General features: G+C 37.8%; 1 protein-coding gene across 6 annotated transcripts in view; it reads right to left on the bottom strand.

Moving 5' to 3' along the window:
* LOC115621826 (tropomodulin) overlaps positions 1-15,794 on the bottom strand; it is a 103,803-nt gene extending 88,009 nt beyond the window's left edge. For 3 of the 6 annotated variants that reach the window (XM_030515622.1, XM_030515623.1, XM_030515624.1), the window contains exons 1-2: positions 15,771-15,794; positions 14,629-15,070 (exon numbers count right to left, since the gene is read on the bottom strand). In XM_030515622.1, coding sequence (XP_030371482.1) covers positions 14,629-14,871 — 243 coding nt within the window. In that variant the 5' untranslated portion in view covers positions 14,872-15,070; positions 15,771-15,794. The remainder of the gene's footprint in view (positions 1-14,628; positions 15,071-15,770) is intronic. The other 3 variants (XM_030515629.1, XM_030515631.1, XM_030515632.1) reach the window with 2 other exon arrangements.
* Between the last annotated feature and the right edge of the window lie 664 nt (positions 15,795-16,458).

Raw genomic sequence — 16,458 nt, 5'->3', positions numbered from 1 at the left:
GCAAATATAGTAGTACTATAAAATATGAGAAAATGCGAAGACTGTCTGTCATGGGGATGAATGGGCAGGTGTCGTCTAGATGTGAGAAATGACCCGCCGCTGTACACTATATTGTGAATAATATATTAAAAATAAAACAGATTATGAAACTATTAAAATATGTTATGCAGCATATTTCGTTGGCAACATTTAGTGTGTTAGATAGTTTTAGGAAAATAAAACAATTAAACGCTGAAATACTAAATGCCGCAATACAAATAATTATTTGTTCGAATTAGAATTGTTGCCTCATGTTTGAAATTGGTTGTTAATCTATACTTACTCTATAAGTAAATTAATTATATTGATGCTTTTTTATACATACTATATGTATACCTGTATATTAATCCAAATATTCCCTCCTACATACTTAGTAGAAAACATGGCAAATGAATATAATTTGAAAGTTGAATAAAGTTCCAGCCTTTGCGGAAATTACATAAAAACAAATAGTTTACTCTTGTCGACCAAGATTCCAATCCAAACTTCATCAAAGAAAACTATAAGTTATTCATTTTACACAGCCAATTTTAAAGCCTTGTTTAAACTTGTTAATAATCTCTTGCCACATACTAATGCCAATAACCCAAGAGAATTCATTTGATTTATACACGGGCGTATCCAGGATCTTTTTTATGGTGGGACAATAATTGCAAACATTAAAGTTATATGGGAAAATGGGACAAAGACAAAATACAATCATATAGTTCTCGATTAAATTCACCTCGTTTGCCACTATATAGTATGATGGACAAATTTCTGAGGCAGCACCATCGATAAGCAATGTTGAACATTTTAAATTTACTTTTGAGGAAAAGAACTGAAGCAGTGAAAACAGTGGCAGTCATTGAAAAAAAACGAATCTCAATCGAAACTCAATGGTGTTCGCATTCCGATTGGTAATATTGTCAAAGGAAAGAGACCTTTCCTCGCAGATATTAATCCAACTATTTTCAAATAAACAATTTTACCATTTTGAAAATTTGAAAATATAAAAGTAGAAACAGGAGACTCGAAGATCATAATTCTCACTCTTAATAAGAGTAGAGTTGGTTTTGAATGTAAAGCTTCAAAAGTTCTTATAAAATTGTAAGTGATAGAGAAAAAAACCAATTAAATGTTTATTAACATCTTGTATTCGTTATTTACAAAATTGAAATTAAATGCGGTTTTTATCAATGCTGAAGAACTATAATGGGTAAATAAATCGTTGTTTCTTTCTTCTGATTTGTTACCCGTTTAAACATTACACTTTAAAGTGCTTTTTTACTGTTTTAAACTTTTTTTGTTTTTGTAAATTAATCATTGATTACCTCTTACTACCTTCACCGCTCACTTTGCCAAACACTCAACGTTAATTAATTGTAATAATTGTGCCACAATTAATTTCCGTGCATTGTAGAGACGCATTAAAAAATGGCATGCAATCCGCGATAATTACAGTAATTTCACAATTATTTATGATGGATAATTTTATATAGTACACTACAATATATTTATTTATTATAGCATTAACAACGGCAGCGACGAAAGCACAAATTGCGCAAATGATTGGCAAATTAAAATGAATGAGGAAATAAATGAAAAGTCACAAGAAGCGCAAGAACGGCGGAAATGGCCAAAACTGTTGGTAGGTGTGTGGGTGACTGTCACAGTCCAAGTCACAGTAGATGCTGATAATTGGTAACAACTGGGCCAACAAGTGACGCTGCTGCTGCTCACTCGCGAAAAATGTGTCGCGCGTTTCGTTGTACGCGTACCCATGAAACGGGAAGGGACAGCTGAATGATGGCCTAAATGTCAGCTGCCAATTTTGGAATTATGAGCGATATTGAATGGGAATCGGCCGCGACTTTATTGACTTTGGTGCAATATTCGTTTTAAATGAAAATTAATGTACACTAATTGCTTATTTATGTTTGAAAACTGTGCGTGAAACTTTTGCGTAAATAAACAGCCGTCAGTTTGTTTTACATTAATAATTAGGTTATGCAAATCAACAAACAGCAAGCAATCGGCAAATTAGTTGTGTAAACAGCTAAGAGCTTGGCTCTCCGTATCGCCTTCACTCGCCTGGAGTAGCATAACTAATCGCATAGCTGAAATCCTGAATGCCCAGCGCCACTTTCATTTGCATGTACGCCAGACAACAACAACAGCAACAACACCCCTCCACTCTTAAAACATTGTCTAACATTTTGGCCAACAATGCGTTGAATTAACTCAATTTGCAAATTTCCTCATTGATTTGCCAGCAGCACACACAAACACACACACAGCAGACACATCGAAGACGCTGGCAATGGCGATGGTGATGGCGATGGCGACTACGCTGCTTGGCAGTAGCAACAACCCCTTGGCATCTGGCGTTTAGGCAGCGACTGTGCGTTGCACAGTGGCCACAAATTAAAATGTAGCATGTTGAATATGGTTCGGCCTCAGTTCGATATTATTAAGCTCATTTGTGATTTTTCTTACACCTTTTCATAATTAATTAATATTTTTTAATACAGAAAAGAACTTGAAGCACCAGCATGGAATAGTAGCAGTATTACGGTTAGATTGACATTACTATGTACATATATATTTTTTTATGAATTCCAATACATGCAAGAAACATTGCTTCAAAATACAGCGTAAGACTGCTCTTAATAAATATTTCCAGCTCATTGAATTAAGATTCATGTAGAAGTAGAAACATCATACTAATTATATATAATACCATTTCGTTTGGGTATCTACTTTTTAGAGCGACTATTACTTGGACTGATCAATTTAATTTATTCTCTAATAATTTCAAAATTGAATTAGCAATATGTGCAATATTAAAATGTAATTGCTTGAGGCACCCCCAAGTAAATGTTACAGTTCATTAAATTTTGGGAAAACCCATAAGCAACTGGGAGAAATAAGATCTGTTACGTGGCTTGCTCAAAATATTTAATTTCATTTAAAACTGTTTAATTAATTGTTAAATTGTGCATTATCTTTTTTAAGGCATATTAATATTTAATGTTGTTGGCGTTTAATTTGAAATATCACATATAAAAATATGTATGGTACGGGTGTATGTCAAGGATGTACGTATATGTAATGAAACAAAGAATAATAATTTAAAATATTTCGATATACAAAAAAAATTAATGCAACTCCCATAGCTGAAGGATAAGTTATTGAAGTCTCTGTGAAAATTACAAAATACATGTAACTAAAATTTGTTTTAGCCAAAATGTATTTCTATTTTAAGTTAGCTAGTGTTAACAATTTTAATTTAATTTATAATGGCAGTCATTGTTCTGGAAACATAAGAAAAATATCAACCTCACCTGAGGTATTGATTTGATTTCATTTCCATGGTAGGGGAGGTAATTATAATCTGAAAATTGTTCAATCGGACTTGTTTGCATTGCCACAAAATGTCCACTGTTGTATTTAAAAGTTAACTGGTAGTTTAAAATATAATTTGAACTTTATAACTTGAATTCAATTGGACTGTACGAGTATTAGAAGCCACTGTGCGTGAGCTGCGTAAAATTGGTTGGTCGGGAGGGAGTGGAGGCACAAACTACGAAAAAACATTTTGTAAATTGAATTTATTTTGGGATTTCTGCTCTTTTGCTTCACTCTTTCTGCCTGTTGCTGTTGTTGTTGGTAGCGGGCACAAATGTAATTGAAATAAATTTCAATAGATATCCGCAAAAGGCAACGGAAGTTTATGGCGAGCAATGAAATTGTTTGTTGTTGTTATTAACGCTGTCTAGTGTGCAAATATATGGATATTGTAAGTAGAAAGAGTTTTAGACTTTTGATTGCGGCAGGTCAAAGTGTTTGAAGTTAAGTAAATAAATACCGATAAGATGGGTGTAAATTACATGAGCTATGCGCGTATGATGGTCAGGCTAGATTCAAATCGAGGGAAGCCATTAAATTGATTAATATCGTTGAATATGTGGCAAAAAAATAAACAAAGATATGAATAGTCTGTTTTGGCGAGAGCTCGCATTGAAGTGCTTTATTTTATTTCGGCTGCCACCGATTTTTCTGCTTGGCCTGTTATTCAAAAATCTGCCAAAATATATGGCACGTTTATCATACGCCCCGTGCGCTCACAATTTGGCAACGATGTTTATATACAACCCAGGCGGCCAATATATAAACCCACACACACACACACATACACACAAATGCACACAAATACCCACAAATATTCGTATGTAGTTCACGCTGGCATATAGAAATTTTGTGTGCGAATCTAGGGAGGCGGCACCCCCTCACCATTCTCATATGTTGGTGGCATACTTTGCTGCTATGTTTTGCTTAATGTTTTCAGCAAAACGTTTGCTTTTCAATTACATAAACATATTTAGATTGTATTCAGTTAGCACTCACACACACACACATATATATATATATAAACTGATTAGTGCTTTTGTATGTGTGTGTGTGAGTGCGTATTGAAATTATAAATTGTTTGAACAGCCAGCAAAAGGAAATAGGAAAAAAATAAAATAAAATAAAACAAAAAAAGCATCGTCCAAGACAAATAAAAGAAGACGAACACAAACGAACAGAAATAGTTGGCCACTATGAACTACTGTCGGTGCCCAGTGTGTGGGCAAAATGTGGAATATGCTGGGTAAATAAACACACGGCGCAACGGAGAGTGTTAAATAAAGTAGTGAGCACAACATGGCGTATGCGTAATGCGAGGGCTGCGCCTTCAAAATTGAAAATTGCACTGCATTCGCACGGCTTAATGAATGAATGAAAACTAAACATGCGGCAAATGGGCAAAACGCATGACATTGAAAATTTGTCACACACTCACATACACATACGCACACACTCACACACATGCGACTTTGATGACGTGTGTTCGAAAGATTTTGTTTGGACTTTAGAGAAGGCGCCAGCAGTTGACAGACGTCAATGACGCAAAACACAGCGACTAGAGCTTGCTTAATGACTATAATTATAAGAGAAGGTAATGGATATAGCAACAACAGCAACAAATGCTTAGAAAATTGCGTGAAATTAAGTAATATTTTAAATACACAGTATAAAATAAATTAAGGATGAAATGATGCAAGAAAAGAAACTTGGCTAGATTATGTGTGAAGAATGAAGTTTCTGCAACCGAAATGTTAAGCATGTTGCGGACCACTTCCGATAAATAGGCGATGATGATGATAAATACCGGGTTATGAATAGCATAAAATGTTTAAGCGTTGAAGATAAACCACATCCAAGACGGTCAAAATATTGGCCTAAAAATTAACAACTAGAGACATTGCTGATGCTGAAATGCCATAATTTCATCACATATTATTAACGACTTTTGAAAAAATTAGTTTATATTTCATTTATTTGGACAACAATCTGCATTGTCATATATTTTCCACTGATCGTTGTTAATCTTGTTTTAAGTAATTAACAGACATCAATTTTAAATGTAGATTGATATTTAATTTATTGCAATTTAGAAAACAAATCGAATTACATTTGTTTGAGGAGAATCTGAAATCTACCATTGTTAATCCCTTTAGAATTTCAATTATTAATGGCGGAGAATATGGTTCTGAAAATTCTAATATCCACACCTGCTATTTGTGTGAAAGTGTTGATTCATTTCTCCCAACCATTTCAATAAACAATTTTATTTAAGTGAATTTTTGTATGTCTGAGACTTTTATATTTATTATGCACCATTAAGGTTAATACAATCAAATGCATTTTTATAAATTGAGCAAACAAATAGTTTGCTAATGCCAATTTTATTAATAATTTATATAATAAGAAATAATTCCTTTTAAATTGCAATCAAAAAACAGATAGTACTTAGCTAGGAATTTATGTCAAAAACTGAGAATAGTTTGTTAAAAATAATTAAAAATTTACATTAGAATAAATTAAGAATTTTACTTCTTCTTAAATTTAATGCTTTATATTCTTTTATTAATGCCTAGGCCTAGGTGTATTGAATGAATAAAGGTGGATCAATATTACGAAAATCAGCCACCTAGAAATACATTCATCAACACAAACACAACTTCGACCTTTCTCAATGAATTAGGACGTCATGGGATTTTGTCTATTTTGTCTATTCATGGGGGCTGTTGCCCAACATGCTGTGCATAATTTTTCCCTGCATATGGCATGGCCATAATTTAAGTCGAACAAAGCAATTGGGGGCTGTTTTCTGGCTTATTCCGTTCTGGTCATTTGTTTGTGTTTGCTCACGTGTTTCCCCGCCAAACTTGTCTCATTAATGTGTATTTGCCTATAACGCACAGTCATATCTTTTATGAGCATATAGTATAGTATAGTATGTTTGTCTGTTGTGATTGTTAACGCCTTGTTGCACAAATTAGCATGCCTCATTAAAGCTACGGTTGCGGCCGAAACATGTGCTAATCGCTTTCCCAACTATTTACATGCATTACGGAATTAGCAAAGAGCAATGAGCGCAGCAATAACAACAATAGCAGCAACATCAAAAGCAACTAAAATGAAATCAACTGTAACATTTATGGCGTGTCTTTAATGCAAAAACTTTTTGGCCGCATCAGCCGCACAGAACAGGCTGGAGCAACTGTTGAGCACTGATGGATACCAGGATAGAGTTAAATGGATTTAAATTCCGTTGCTTTTAATTTGATTTTATTGCATTGTGTTGCCAGGATACTTTGGCCGTTTATTGCATTCGCATTTTGGGAAAAGTTTGTTGCCCGCTTTTAGGCATGCGGCGCAAAAGTCACGTTGCTCTGTGGCGCCCGGAAAAATCTGGGGGAAAACTTTGACCTGTTAAACGCATTAAAATGACAAAAATGCTACGTGGCTCATTAGTGGACTCAGAGCCAAATAAATGCCAAGCGAGAGAGGCAGCCATAGCATGTGGAGCGACCCACACGCACCACGTAATTAGCCAAATTAGCCCCGGGAACTGTTTTGATGTTGGCCAACACGTGTGGGTCTCACCGGCATCAGGAAGTTAGCCACACATGCGCCCTCCACTAATATACATGGATATAAGTAGTATGTGTGTGTGCGCGCTCATTTCGCTCATTATTTTCATTGAAGGCATAAAAAGTCAGGTCTATGAGGGTCTGTTTGCTTTTTATTTGCCGGCTTGTTGGCGTCTTTTGTTGAAAATCAATACAAACATAAGTACCAATGCACGCATGTTAATATAAGCAGATAATAATCTTATGTTATCTACAAGTTATCTGTCACTGTTGCATACGAATGTAAGCATAAAGAATATGTATAGCAAAAGTGTCAGTCTCCAATAAAACTCTAAAGCGAACAGACGCACGGCGGTCCGCGACTATTGTCTTTTACTTTACTCCTACTGAGCCCTTCCCTTTTCAGCGAATATATAATCTATTCAATAGGTTATGGGCCCAGGGCATATAGGCTCATAGGAGAAGTTCAAAGTATTGTGAAATAGTAATCGTTTGGTGACTCAAGAAATATAACATTTAAAAAATGAGTGCGCTATATCAAATAGACAAATTGGAAGAGCATAACTATGACTCATGGAGCATACAGATGCGATCTGTCTTAGTGCACGCGGAATTGTGGAGTGTGGCATCAGGTGCTGAACCTAGTAATACTGAGAGTTCAAGGCCAAAAGATGAAAAGGCATTAGCAATTATAACGCTAAGTGTAAAAGCTTCACAATTGGGCTTCATTAAAAATTGCAACACTTCGTACGAGGCATGGAAAAAGTTAAAGGACGTTCATCAGCCGAGTGGACCTGTACGGAAAGTGTCGCTGTACAAGAAATTGCTAGGCAAACGCATGTTTCAAGGCCAAAGCATTTCAAGTTACATACACGAATTTAACGAAATTCTGGATGGTTTGTGTACAGTTGGCATCGAATTAAATGATGAGTTAAAAACAATCGTGTTGTTGTCAAGCTTGCCCGAACCATACGAAAATTTTGTCGTCGCCATTGAGACGCGTGACAATTTACCGTCATTTGATGTGTTATGTATCAAGCTGATGGAAGAGGGAGAGCGCAGAGGCAATGCAGATGGAGAGAGCGAGAATGCAAGAGCATTTATAGCTACGCAGCAGATCGTCGCGCATTCCAAAGCGAATTCAAAAGGGAATTCAAAAATCGTCGTTTGCTACAACTGCGGCGAAAAAGGGCACTACAAGGCACAGTGCAAGCGTGAGAAAATTCGCGGTGAAGGGAAAAAGCAATCGACAAAGAAAGAGATGGAAAAGCAGAGCAGCTTGTTAAATGCGTTGGACGTTGGAAAGATAGAGAACAACATGTGGTGTCTGGACAGCGGAGCAACAAGCCATATGTGTTGCGATAAGACGTTATTTTCAAAATTTATTGCGCACACTGAAATGATCGGTTTAGCTGACGCTGGTTTCCTGAAGGCCGAAGGCAGAGGAGAGGTGAAGTTACAGACAGAACTTTGTACCTTGGTGTTGTCAGATGTACTGTATGTACCGAAAATGAATGGCAACTTTATGTCCGTCAGCCGGTCAGTGCAAAAGAACAATGTTATACATTTTGGGCCACATTTTGCTAAAGTTATACAAAACGGCGAGTGTATACTGAAAGCGAATAAAGTTGGGAACCTTTATATGTTTCAAGGCAAACAAAATAGGTGTTATTCCGCAACTGAATCAGATGGTACATTGTGGCATAAGCGTTATGGCCATTTAAATTTTACCAGTCTGAAGGAAGTGATCAGCAAAGAGCTAGTGCGTGGTATTGGAAAGGTTTTTTTCCCAGACAACTTGAATTGCAAAACGTGTATGCTAAGCAAAATACATGTACAGCCATTCCCAAAGGTAAGCACTAACCGTGCCGAAGAGCTGTTGGAACTGGTTCATGCTGATGTATGCGGCCCATTCGACACGAAGTCACTTGCTGGATCCAAATACTTTCTGACCTTCATCGATGACAAGTCCAGGCGTATATTTGTTTATTTTTTGCGGAAGAAAGATGAAGTGTTCAGTAAGTTCGTCGAATTTAAAAACTTGGTTGAACGGCAAACAGATAAAAAGCTCAAATGTATTCGAACCGACAATGGAGGCGAGTTTGTCAACACAACATTCAACGGTTTCCTGAAACACCATGGTATTGCAAGGCAATTGACCGTGGCTTATACTCCGCAGCAGAACGGCGTGGCGGAAAGAGCAAACCGGACATTAACGGAGATGTCCAGATGCTTATTGGTGCAGTCGGGCCTAGGCGAGTCTTTGTGGGCCGAAGCAGTCAACACAGCAGTATACATAAGAAACAGATCACCTACCAGTGCACTGAACAACCTGACTCCAATGGAAGCGTGGACAGGTAAGAAACCCTGTGTTAGCCATCTAAAAGTTTTTGGTTCCATTGCAGTTGCACTTGCAAAGGGTCCCCGTAAAGGCAAATTCAAACCCAAAGGGCATGAGTACCGTATGGTTGGGTATTCGGTAGCAGCCAAAGGCTATCGGTTATACGACCCAGAGACGAGGACGATTGTCGAAAAACGAGACATTCTATTTGATGAGCGTTGTGGTGGTCATACCAATGAAGATACCGTTACGGTAGATTTTCCTGCATGCGAGGTTCAAGAGCATGTCACTCACACGGATGGTGACAGAAGCATCGACGACGATGACAGTGAGCACAGTTCTGACGACAGCAGCTCCAACGCATATGAGAGTGCAGTCGAAAAAGAAGACTCTGACGAGGATACTGTGAAGATTGGGCCAGGCCGGCCTAAAATTGTTCGAAATGGTAAACCTGGTCGTCCAAGAAAGCAATACAATGTGCTTGGAGCATTGGTTGCTAGTGACGTAATGGTTCCGACATCCTATGATCAGGCCGTTGGTAGCACACATGCAGTATTCTGGCAAGAGGCGATGCAAAAGGAATATCAGGCACTACAATCAAACGAAACCTGGCAGATGGCTGATTTACCAAAAGATCAGCGAGCAGTTGGTTGCAAGTGGGTATACAGCCTGAAACGTGACTCTGATGGAAAAGTCGAACGTTTCAAGGCACGACTCGTTGCTAAAGGGTGCTCCCAGAAGTATGGCGTGAACTATGTAGAGACGTTCTCACCCGTTTGCAGATTGGAAACCGTGCGGTTTATTTTGGCGTTAGCAGCGGAATTGAAGCTGTACCTTCACCAGATAGATGTGTGTACCGCCTATTTGAATAGCGACCTGCATGAAACTGTTTATATGAAGCAGCCACAGGGATACACAGATCCCAATAATCCAAGTAAGGCTTTATTGCTTAAAAAGGCAATATATGGATTGAAGCAGTCGGGGCGCGAGTGGAACTCCAAGCTCGATTGTGTACTACAAGGCATAGATTTTGTAGCATGTGAAAATGAACCGTGTCTTTACAAAAGGAACGGAAGAGGTGACTTATCATTAATCCTTGTTTATGTTGATGATATAATTATAGCATGCCGATCAAAAGAGGACTTGGCCAACATCAAGTCAGCCATTACAACATCGTTTGAATGTGTTGACAAGGGAGAGCTGCATTTGTTCCTTGGCATGGAAGTGCAGCGCGACGGTGAGCTTGGCGAAATTTCGCTAAGCAATTCGCAATACATCAAAGACATATTGCGTGAACATGGATGCGAGACCTGTAGACCTACAGCGACCCCACTGGATGCTGGTTTCCAAGTGATATGTACCAGCGAGCATTGTCAAAAGGTTGACATTGCATCCTACCAGTCTTCAATTGGCGAGTTAATGTGGCTGGCGCTTACAACAAGGCCAGACATATTGCATTCCGTTGCCAAGTTAGCTCAACGGAATCAAGATCCGCATGCAGAGCACCTAGTGGGTGTAAAACATGTGCTTCGATACCTGGCGTCAACTGTGGACCTGAAGTTGCACTACAAAGAGTGTGGACAACCCCTTACCGGCTATGTGGATGCAGACTGGGGTGGCGACCGCATCGATCGCAAGTCGTATACTGGCTATGTATACTACTTGGCTGGAGGACCCATATCCTGGCGATCTGAAAAGCAACGCAGCGTGGCACTTAGCAGCACGGAGGCGGAGTATATGGCTCTTTCAACTGCGTGTAAGGAGGCCATATACCTACGGCGTCTTATAGTGGAGATTGGCTGCGGTGACTCGAGTACTCCAACTATTCTTCATGGCGATAATTTAAGTGCTCAACAATTAGCTAAGAATCCTGTACACCATGAAAGAACAAAGCATATTGATATTAGATATCATTTTGCAAGACAGGTTGTAAACGAAGAACAAATTGTTTTACAGTATACATCAACCAATGAAATGATAGCTGATATTTTAACGAAAAATCTCCCTAAAGCGAAGCATGTTCATTTTACAAAGCTGTTAAATTTGATTTGAAAATTTTTGTAAAACATGTTTGCATTGAGGAAGGGTGTTGAAAATCAATACAAACATAAGTACCAATGCACGCATGTTAATATAAGCAGATAATAATCTTATGTTATCTACAAGTTATCTGTCACTGTTGCATACGAATGTAAGCATAAAGAATATGTATAGCAAAAGTGTCAGTCTCCAATAAAACTCTAAAGCGAACAGACGCACGGCGGTCCGCGACTATTGTCTTTTACTTTACTCCTACTGAGCCCTTCCCTTTTCAGCGAATATATAATCTATTCAATATCTTTGTGGCTTATGGCTGAAAGCAATTGCAATGCAAATTTAATTTGGGCGCAATAAAATTTAACGAAATACGCACAGACGCTCGTAAAACAAACCGAGAGACGACGCAGTAGCTAACAATTCGGGTCAAATTATTGCAGCAGGCCAACTTGGCAGACTGCGGAACGAAGATACTCGTATCGAGCGGGCGAGCCAACCAGAGAGACATAAAGACGCGCCAAATGTTGCTATAATTTTGTGACATTTGGCAGCAAGTTGCGATTTGTAAGCATTTCATTTGCGCCACAACTTGACGATGGCAGCAACAAGCTATTACAACAGCTACAACAACAACAACAACCGCCAGTGGCAGCTGCCACAACTCGTCTACAGACAGCAGAATAAATGCCCCAACTGGACAAATAAAAGTGTTTATTGATCACTCATGGAGTTTTATGTATGTAAATGCATTTCATGATTGATGATTAAAATAAATTGCATGGTAATTTGTTTTTATTTTTCAATATGAATTAAAAAAAAAAGCATTTACATGTATTGAAAATAACTTCGATCAGAAAATAGTTCAATAGATGTGTGCAAGATTCGATTTTCGACTCTAGCTAATATTTTAAATTAGGTTGCTATTGTAAGTTGACTTTTTGGGGTCGAAATAAATTTAGTTCTCAGATATTATTTTTTTTTAAACCCAGGAAGGGAAGACTGAAAAAGTGCCATACACACCCGAATCTCTTGGGCGAAATATATAATTTCATAAAATATATTTGATATTTTATGTTTAATTTAAAAATAGTCTAAATATTACATTTTACAGCTAGCCGAAAGGCAAAGAATATACCCCCATCGGGTCGGAGGCGTTAATTATTATAATTATTATTGTAATTTGATTAGATTTCTCCCACTTAGGCTTTTCTAGCTTATAAGATGCTTTTTATAATTTTTATATATTGTCCTCCTGTGCCGACAGTCAATGTTTGTTTATATAAATAAAATATTCAAACTTAATATAATTGCATAGATTTAAGTGTATCTTATAAATGACTTGTACTATGGACAATTCTTGTATTCCCCATTAATCTTTAATTACCTTAAGCTGCAGAAAAGTGGTTTAATAATTTTTTTAAATCCAAGAATATTATTGTTATTTTAGGAAACTTTGCTGCTTCTTATAATGTGGAAAGTTTACTTTGACGCCACAAATCAAATCCTTTAATGGCGATGTGCGTAAGTAACTGCTATTTAAGTGTTCTGCCATGAACCTAACTGACAAGACGTGGCTGGACACTCCTGAGTGTGCGCTAGAATAATTAATCAGGTCTCAATGTCGGGGCATTGTGGCACATATGCTGCATTTGTTGCATTCATTGGGGCAGAACATTTTGCTGCATGTCCCAAAACCAAAGTACCTACACAATGGAAACGGCCAAAACAATAGTGCTAGCAACAGGCTAGTGCAGCAATATCCTACATAAATATATCTCTACATATACTTGTGAGTATATGAATAGAAGCGTTATACCGCCATACTGCTCGACTGCATGCATCGCTGACGCGCCAAGCCGGAAATGCAATTTGTAGCTTGTGGTGCCGCAATTTGTGGCAATTAATTGTGAAAATGTTACACTCTCCTTGCTGCTGCTGCTGCTGTGCTCGTTGTTGTTGTTTTGTTGGCGTGAGGAAATGCTTTGACTTTTCCTCTTTTTCTTTTGCTTTTACATTTGAATTTCGCACGCGCCAGACCGCAAGACACGGAAACCCCAATAGTTGCTCTAAAGCTAGTTGTGCGGCATAAAAAATTTATTGCATTTAATTTTTTGCAAATTTCATTTTAAATTTTTTGTTGTTTTTGTTATTGCTTTTTTGGCAACGCCCGCATCTCGTTCTTAAGTGATTTGTGCTTAACATTAATTTTTTAGCTTTTGGGTTTTTCTGCCTCGTATTTTCATTCTCATTTTCATTTAGTATTTTTGTTTTTTGCGCGCCTTGTGTATTTTCTTTTTAATAATTTGCGTCGAAATTAAACAGCTGCGGAAAATAATGTTGTTTTTTGAGCTGGCGTCGCAGGAAAGTGTGTCCGCTTGCCATTATGTACATAACTACATACAATATATATCTGGTGGTATATACTTATACATGTATATAGGCTACGTATACATATACAATAATGTCTATATAACATTTCAGCGGCCATATAAACAATTTGCTTAACCCAGAGCCAACAAATAAATGGTCATCCCAATATTTTGGCAATTCAACTTGTTGCTCTTGCTGTTGCTGTTGTTGTTGCTGTTGTTGCTTATGTGCGTGCTTCTTTGTTGGCAGCAGTAATTTTCCAGTGGCCACAAATGCTTTAATTTCAACATGTCTGCATTTAAATACATTATAATAGGCTCTCTCAACAACACACATACTCGTAATCCTATTAATATATCATTGCATTTGTTTGAATTGGTTGGCCACAACAATTGCACTAATGTCTACAAATAATAGGAAGTGAGGTCACATTTCCTATTATTTACCAAAACAAATGATGTTGTAAGTGCTTTAGCCGACTATTTTAAAGATGCCAGCTGGAGCTTGAATATCAATAAACAATTATGGAACACAAATCATATATTTGTGGACTTTCCATTGCTTCGAAATTCCGGCTTCTTATGATACAATACAAGTACTATTACAATACTATTAAAGCTGCTTTAGCTCCTGTAACCCATTATGACAATGATTGATATTTTGTATAACCTCTTTTTTTTAACCCCAAACCGCCCTCATTTAAAATGTGTAAATAATTCGTCTACTTCTAACCAAACCTTCCTCTTCTGTTTCGATTTGCAGTTCCACAAATGGGACAAAATAGAGTTCTGTGATAACTAAATAATACAATTTTCCTATGCTTATACAATTGATGTATGGAGTTCTGGGAGAGCTCTGCCTTGGGCACGGACTTACCTCGGTAATTTTCATGGTACGCTTGACCGTCTTGCGTGTGACTTCTGTGGTCTCCTCAACCACATCGCCATCCTCGTCGATGGTCTCCGTTATCATTTTCTCCGTTTCGCCGGGTATTATCTCCTCTTTCTGTTCGGTAACAACACTGCTCTTGCTCTCGGCATCCTCGGCTTGGGGCTTTTCCTCTGGCTTTTCTTCGGCAGCGGCCGATTCATTACCGAAAACATCCTCAATGTCCGACATTTTGAATTGTGTTTAGTTGCTATTTTCTTGCACTTTCACTTTGTATCAGGTATCTGGTTGTTTTTCTTTTCACTTAGTTGTCGGCGTATTTGAACACTAGAAATTTGCTTTCGTTGTTGAAAAATGTGGCGGCCCAACGAGACACGCTCGCAACACAAAACGCACACACACAAAATGGAAATTTCTCTTAACTTGTTGCCTGAAACGAATGAATTTCTTTCAATATTTTCTTCTTTTTTCCCCCCGTATTTTTTCTTGTATATGAACGCGAGTTATGTAAACAAAAAATTTGTTTTCCAATCTGGTTGGAAAGTGCAAAAACTTTGGCACTGCTGTGGGAAAATCGAAACTGTTTACAGCAACAATGAGGCGACAACCAAACGAAAGAAACCGCGACAGGCACCACGTTGCTTTAAGAACTTTTCAATCTTTCAGCGCGTTCAGCGTTATATTTAATTATTGCTTGAATGATGAGGTTGTTGTTGATCTTGATGTTGATGTTGATCACTGGCTGCGTTTTGCTTCAAACTGTGAGAGCGAGCGTGTAGCCAGCAATAACGAAAGGCGCGTCAACAACGAACAACGAACAATGACGATGATGACGACGACGGCGATGGCGACAACAACAAAAGCAACAGCAACAATGAGAGTCTCAACAACAGCACCACCAACAACAGCAACAACAACGACAACGACAAAGGCAAGTCAGCGAGTGAAATAAAATGAAATCACAATTAAAAACGCATAATTTCATTGTATTTCATTCCATCGCTGCAAACAATAAATTTTCAATATATAGTATATCTATATATATATATAGTATATATATATGCATATATATATAATAGGCAAACAAAATGGGACAAGCGTAAGCGACGAGAACACACGAGGAAAATTACACGAAAATTCTGGCGGCTTTGTCTCTTGGCGACGCGATCGCACTGCCTGCTGATGCTGCTGCTGAAGATCGCTGAGGCCGCGGCCGCGGCTGTGGCTGTAGCTGTGTGTGTGTGTGCATGTGTGTGTGTGGATGTGAATGTAGCTGTGCCATTGCCTGCCACCGGAACCGGAGAGAGCACCAACAACACAAAATACACAAAATAGTTCGCCACACATGATTTTTCCTTCGCGAGCGAGCCAACAATAACCGAAGAGGAGGAATAGTCCATGGCCCAAGAGCAGGTGTGAGCGAGATGGCCACATTTTTCATTTCATTTTCCCTGCCGCTCACCACTGGCCACGATGACGCGTTAGTTGGCTGCTCAATTTTGAATTTTTCATTTCGAATAACACAAGACAACGCGATTTTTCAGACCATAATGCCAGACACAATTTTCTATTTCATTCAAGTATTCCATAGTACTACTTCTAATCGTAAGTACTTTTCTGGCTCTATTTTCTATTTCTCTGCATTTGGATTAAATATTTAGGTATAATTTTGGAATATTTTTTGGGGAAAAAAAGTATATTTTTAATTTAATTATGAAAACATAAATTTAATTTAGCAGCTTCTGTTGAATGTTTCGCCTATTTAAGAGAGTTGTTCAACTCAACAAAAACCTAAAAATTATATAAAGCCTTTATACT

Source organism: Scaptodrosophila lebanonensis, unplaced genomic scaffold (assembly GCF_003285725.1).
Source record: "Scaptodrosophila lebanonensis strain 11010-0011.00,11010-0021.00 unplaced genomic scaffold, SlebRS2 tig00000024-arrow-pilon, whole genome shotgun sequence".
NCBI classification, from domain to species: domain Eukaryota; kingdom Metazoa; phylum Arthropoda; class Insecta; order Diptera; family Drosophilidae; genus Scaptodrosophila; species Scaptodrosophila lebanonensis.
This window is presented reverse-complemented; position numbering and strand designations above follow the sequence as displayed.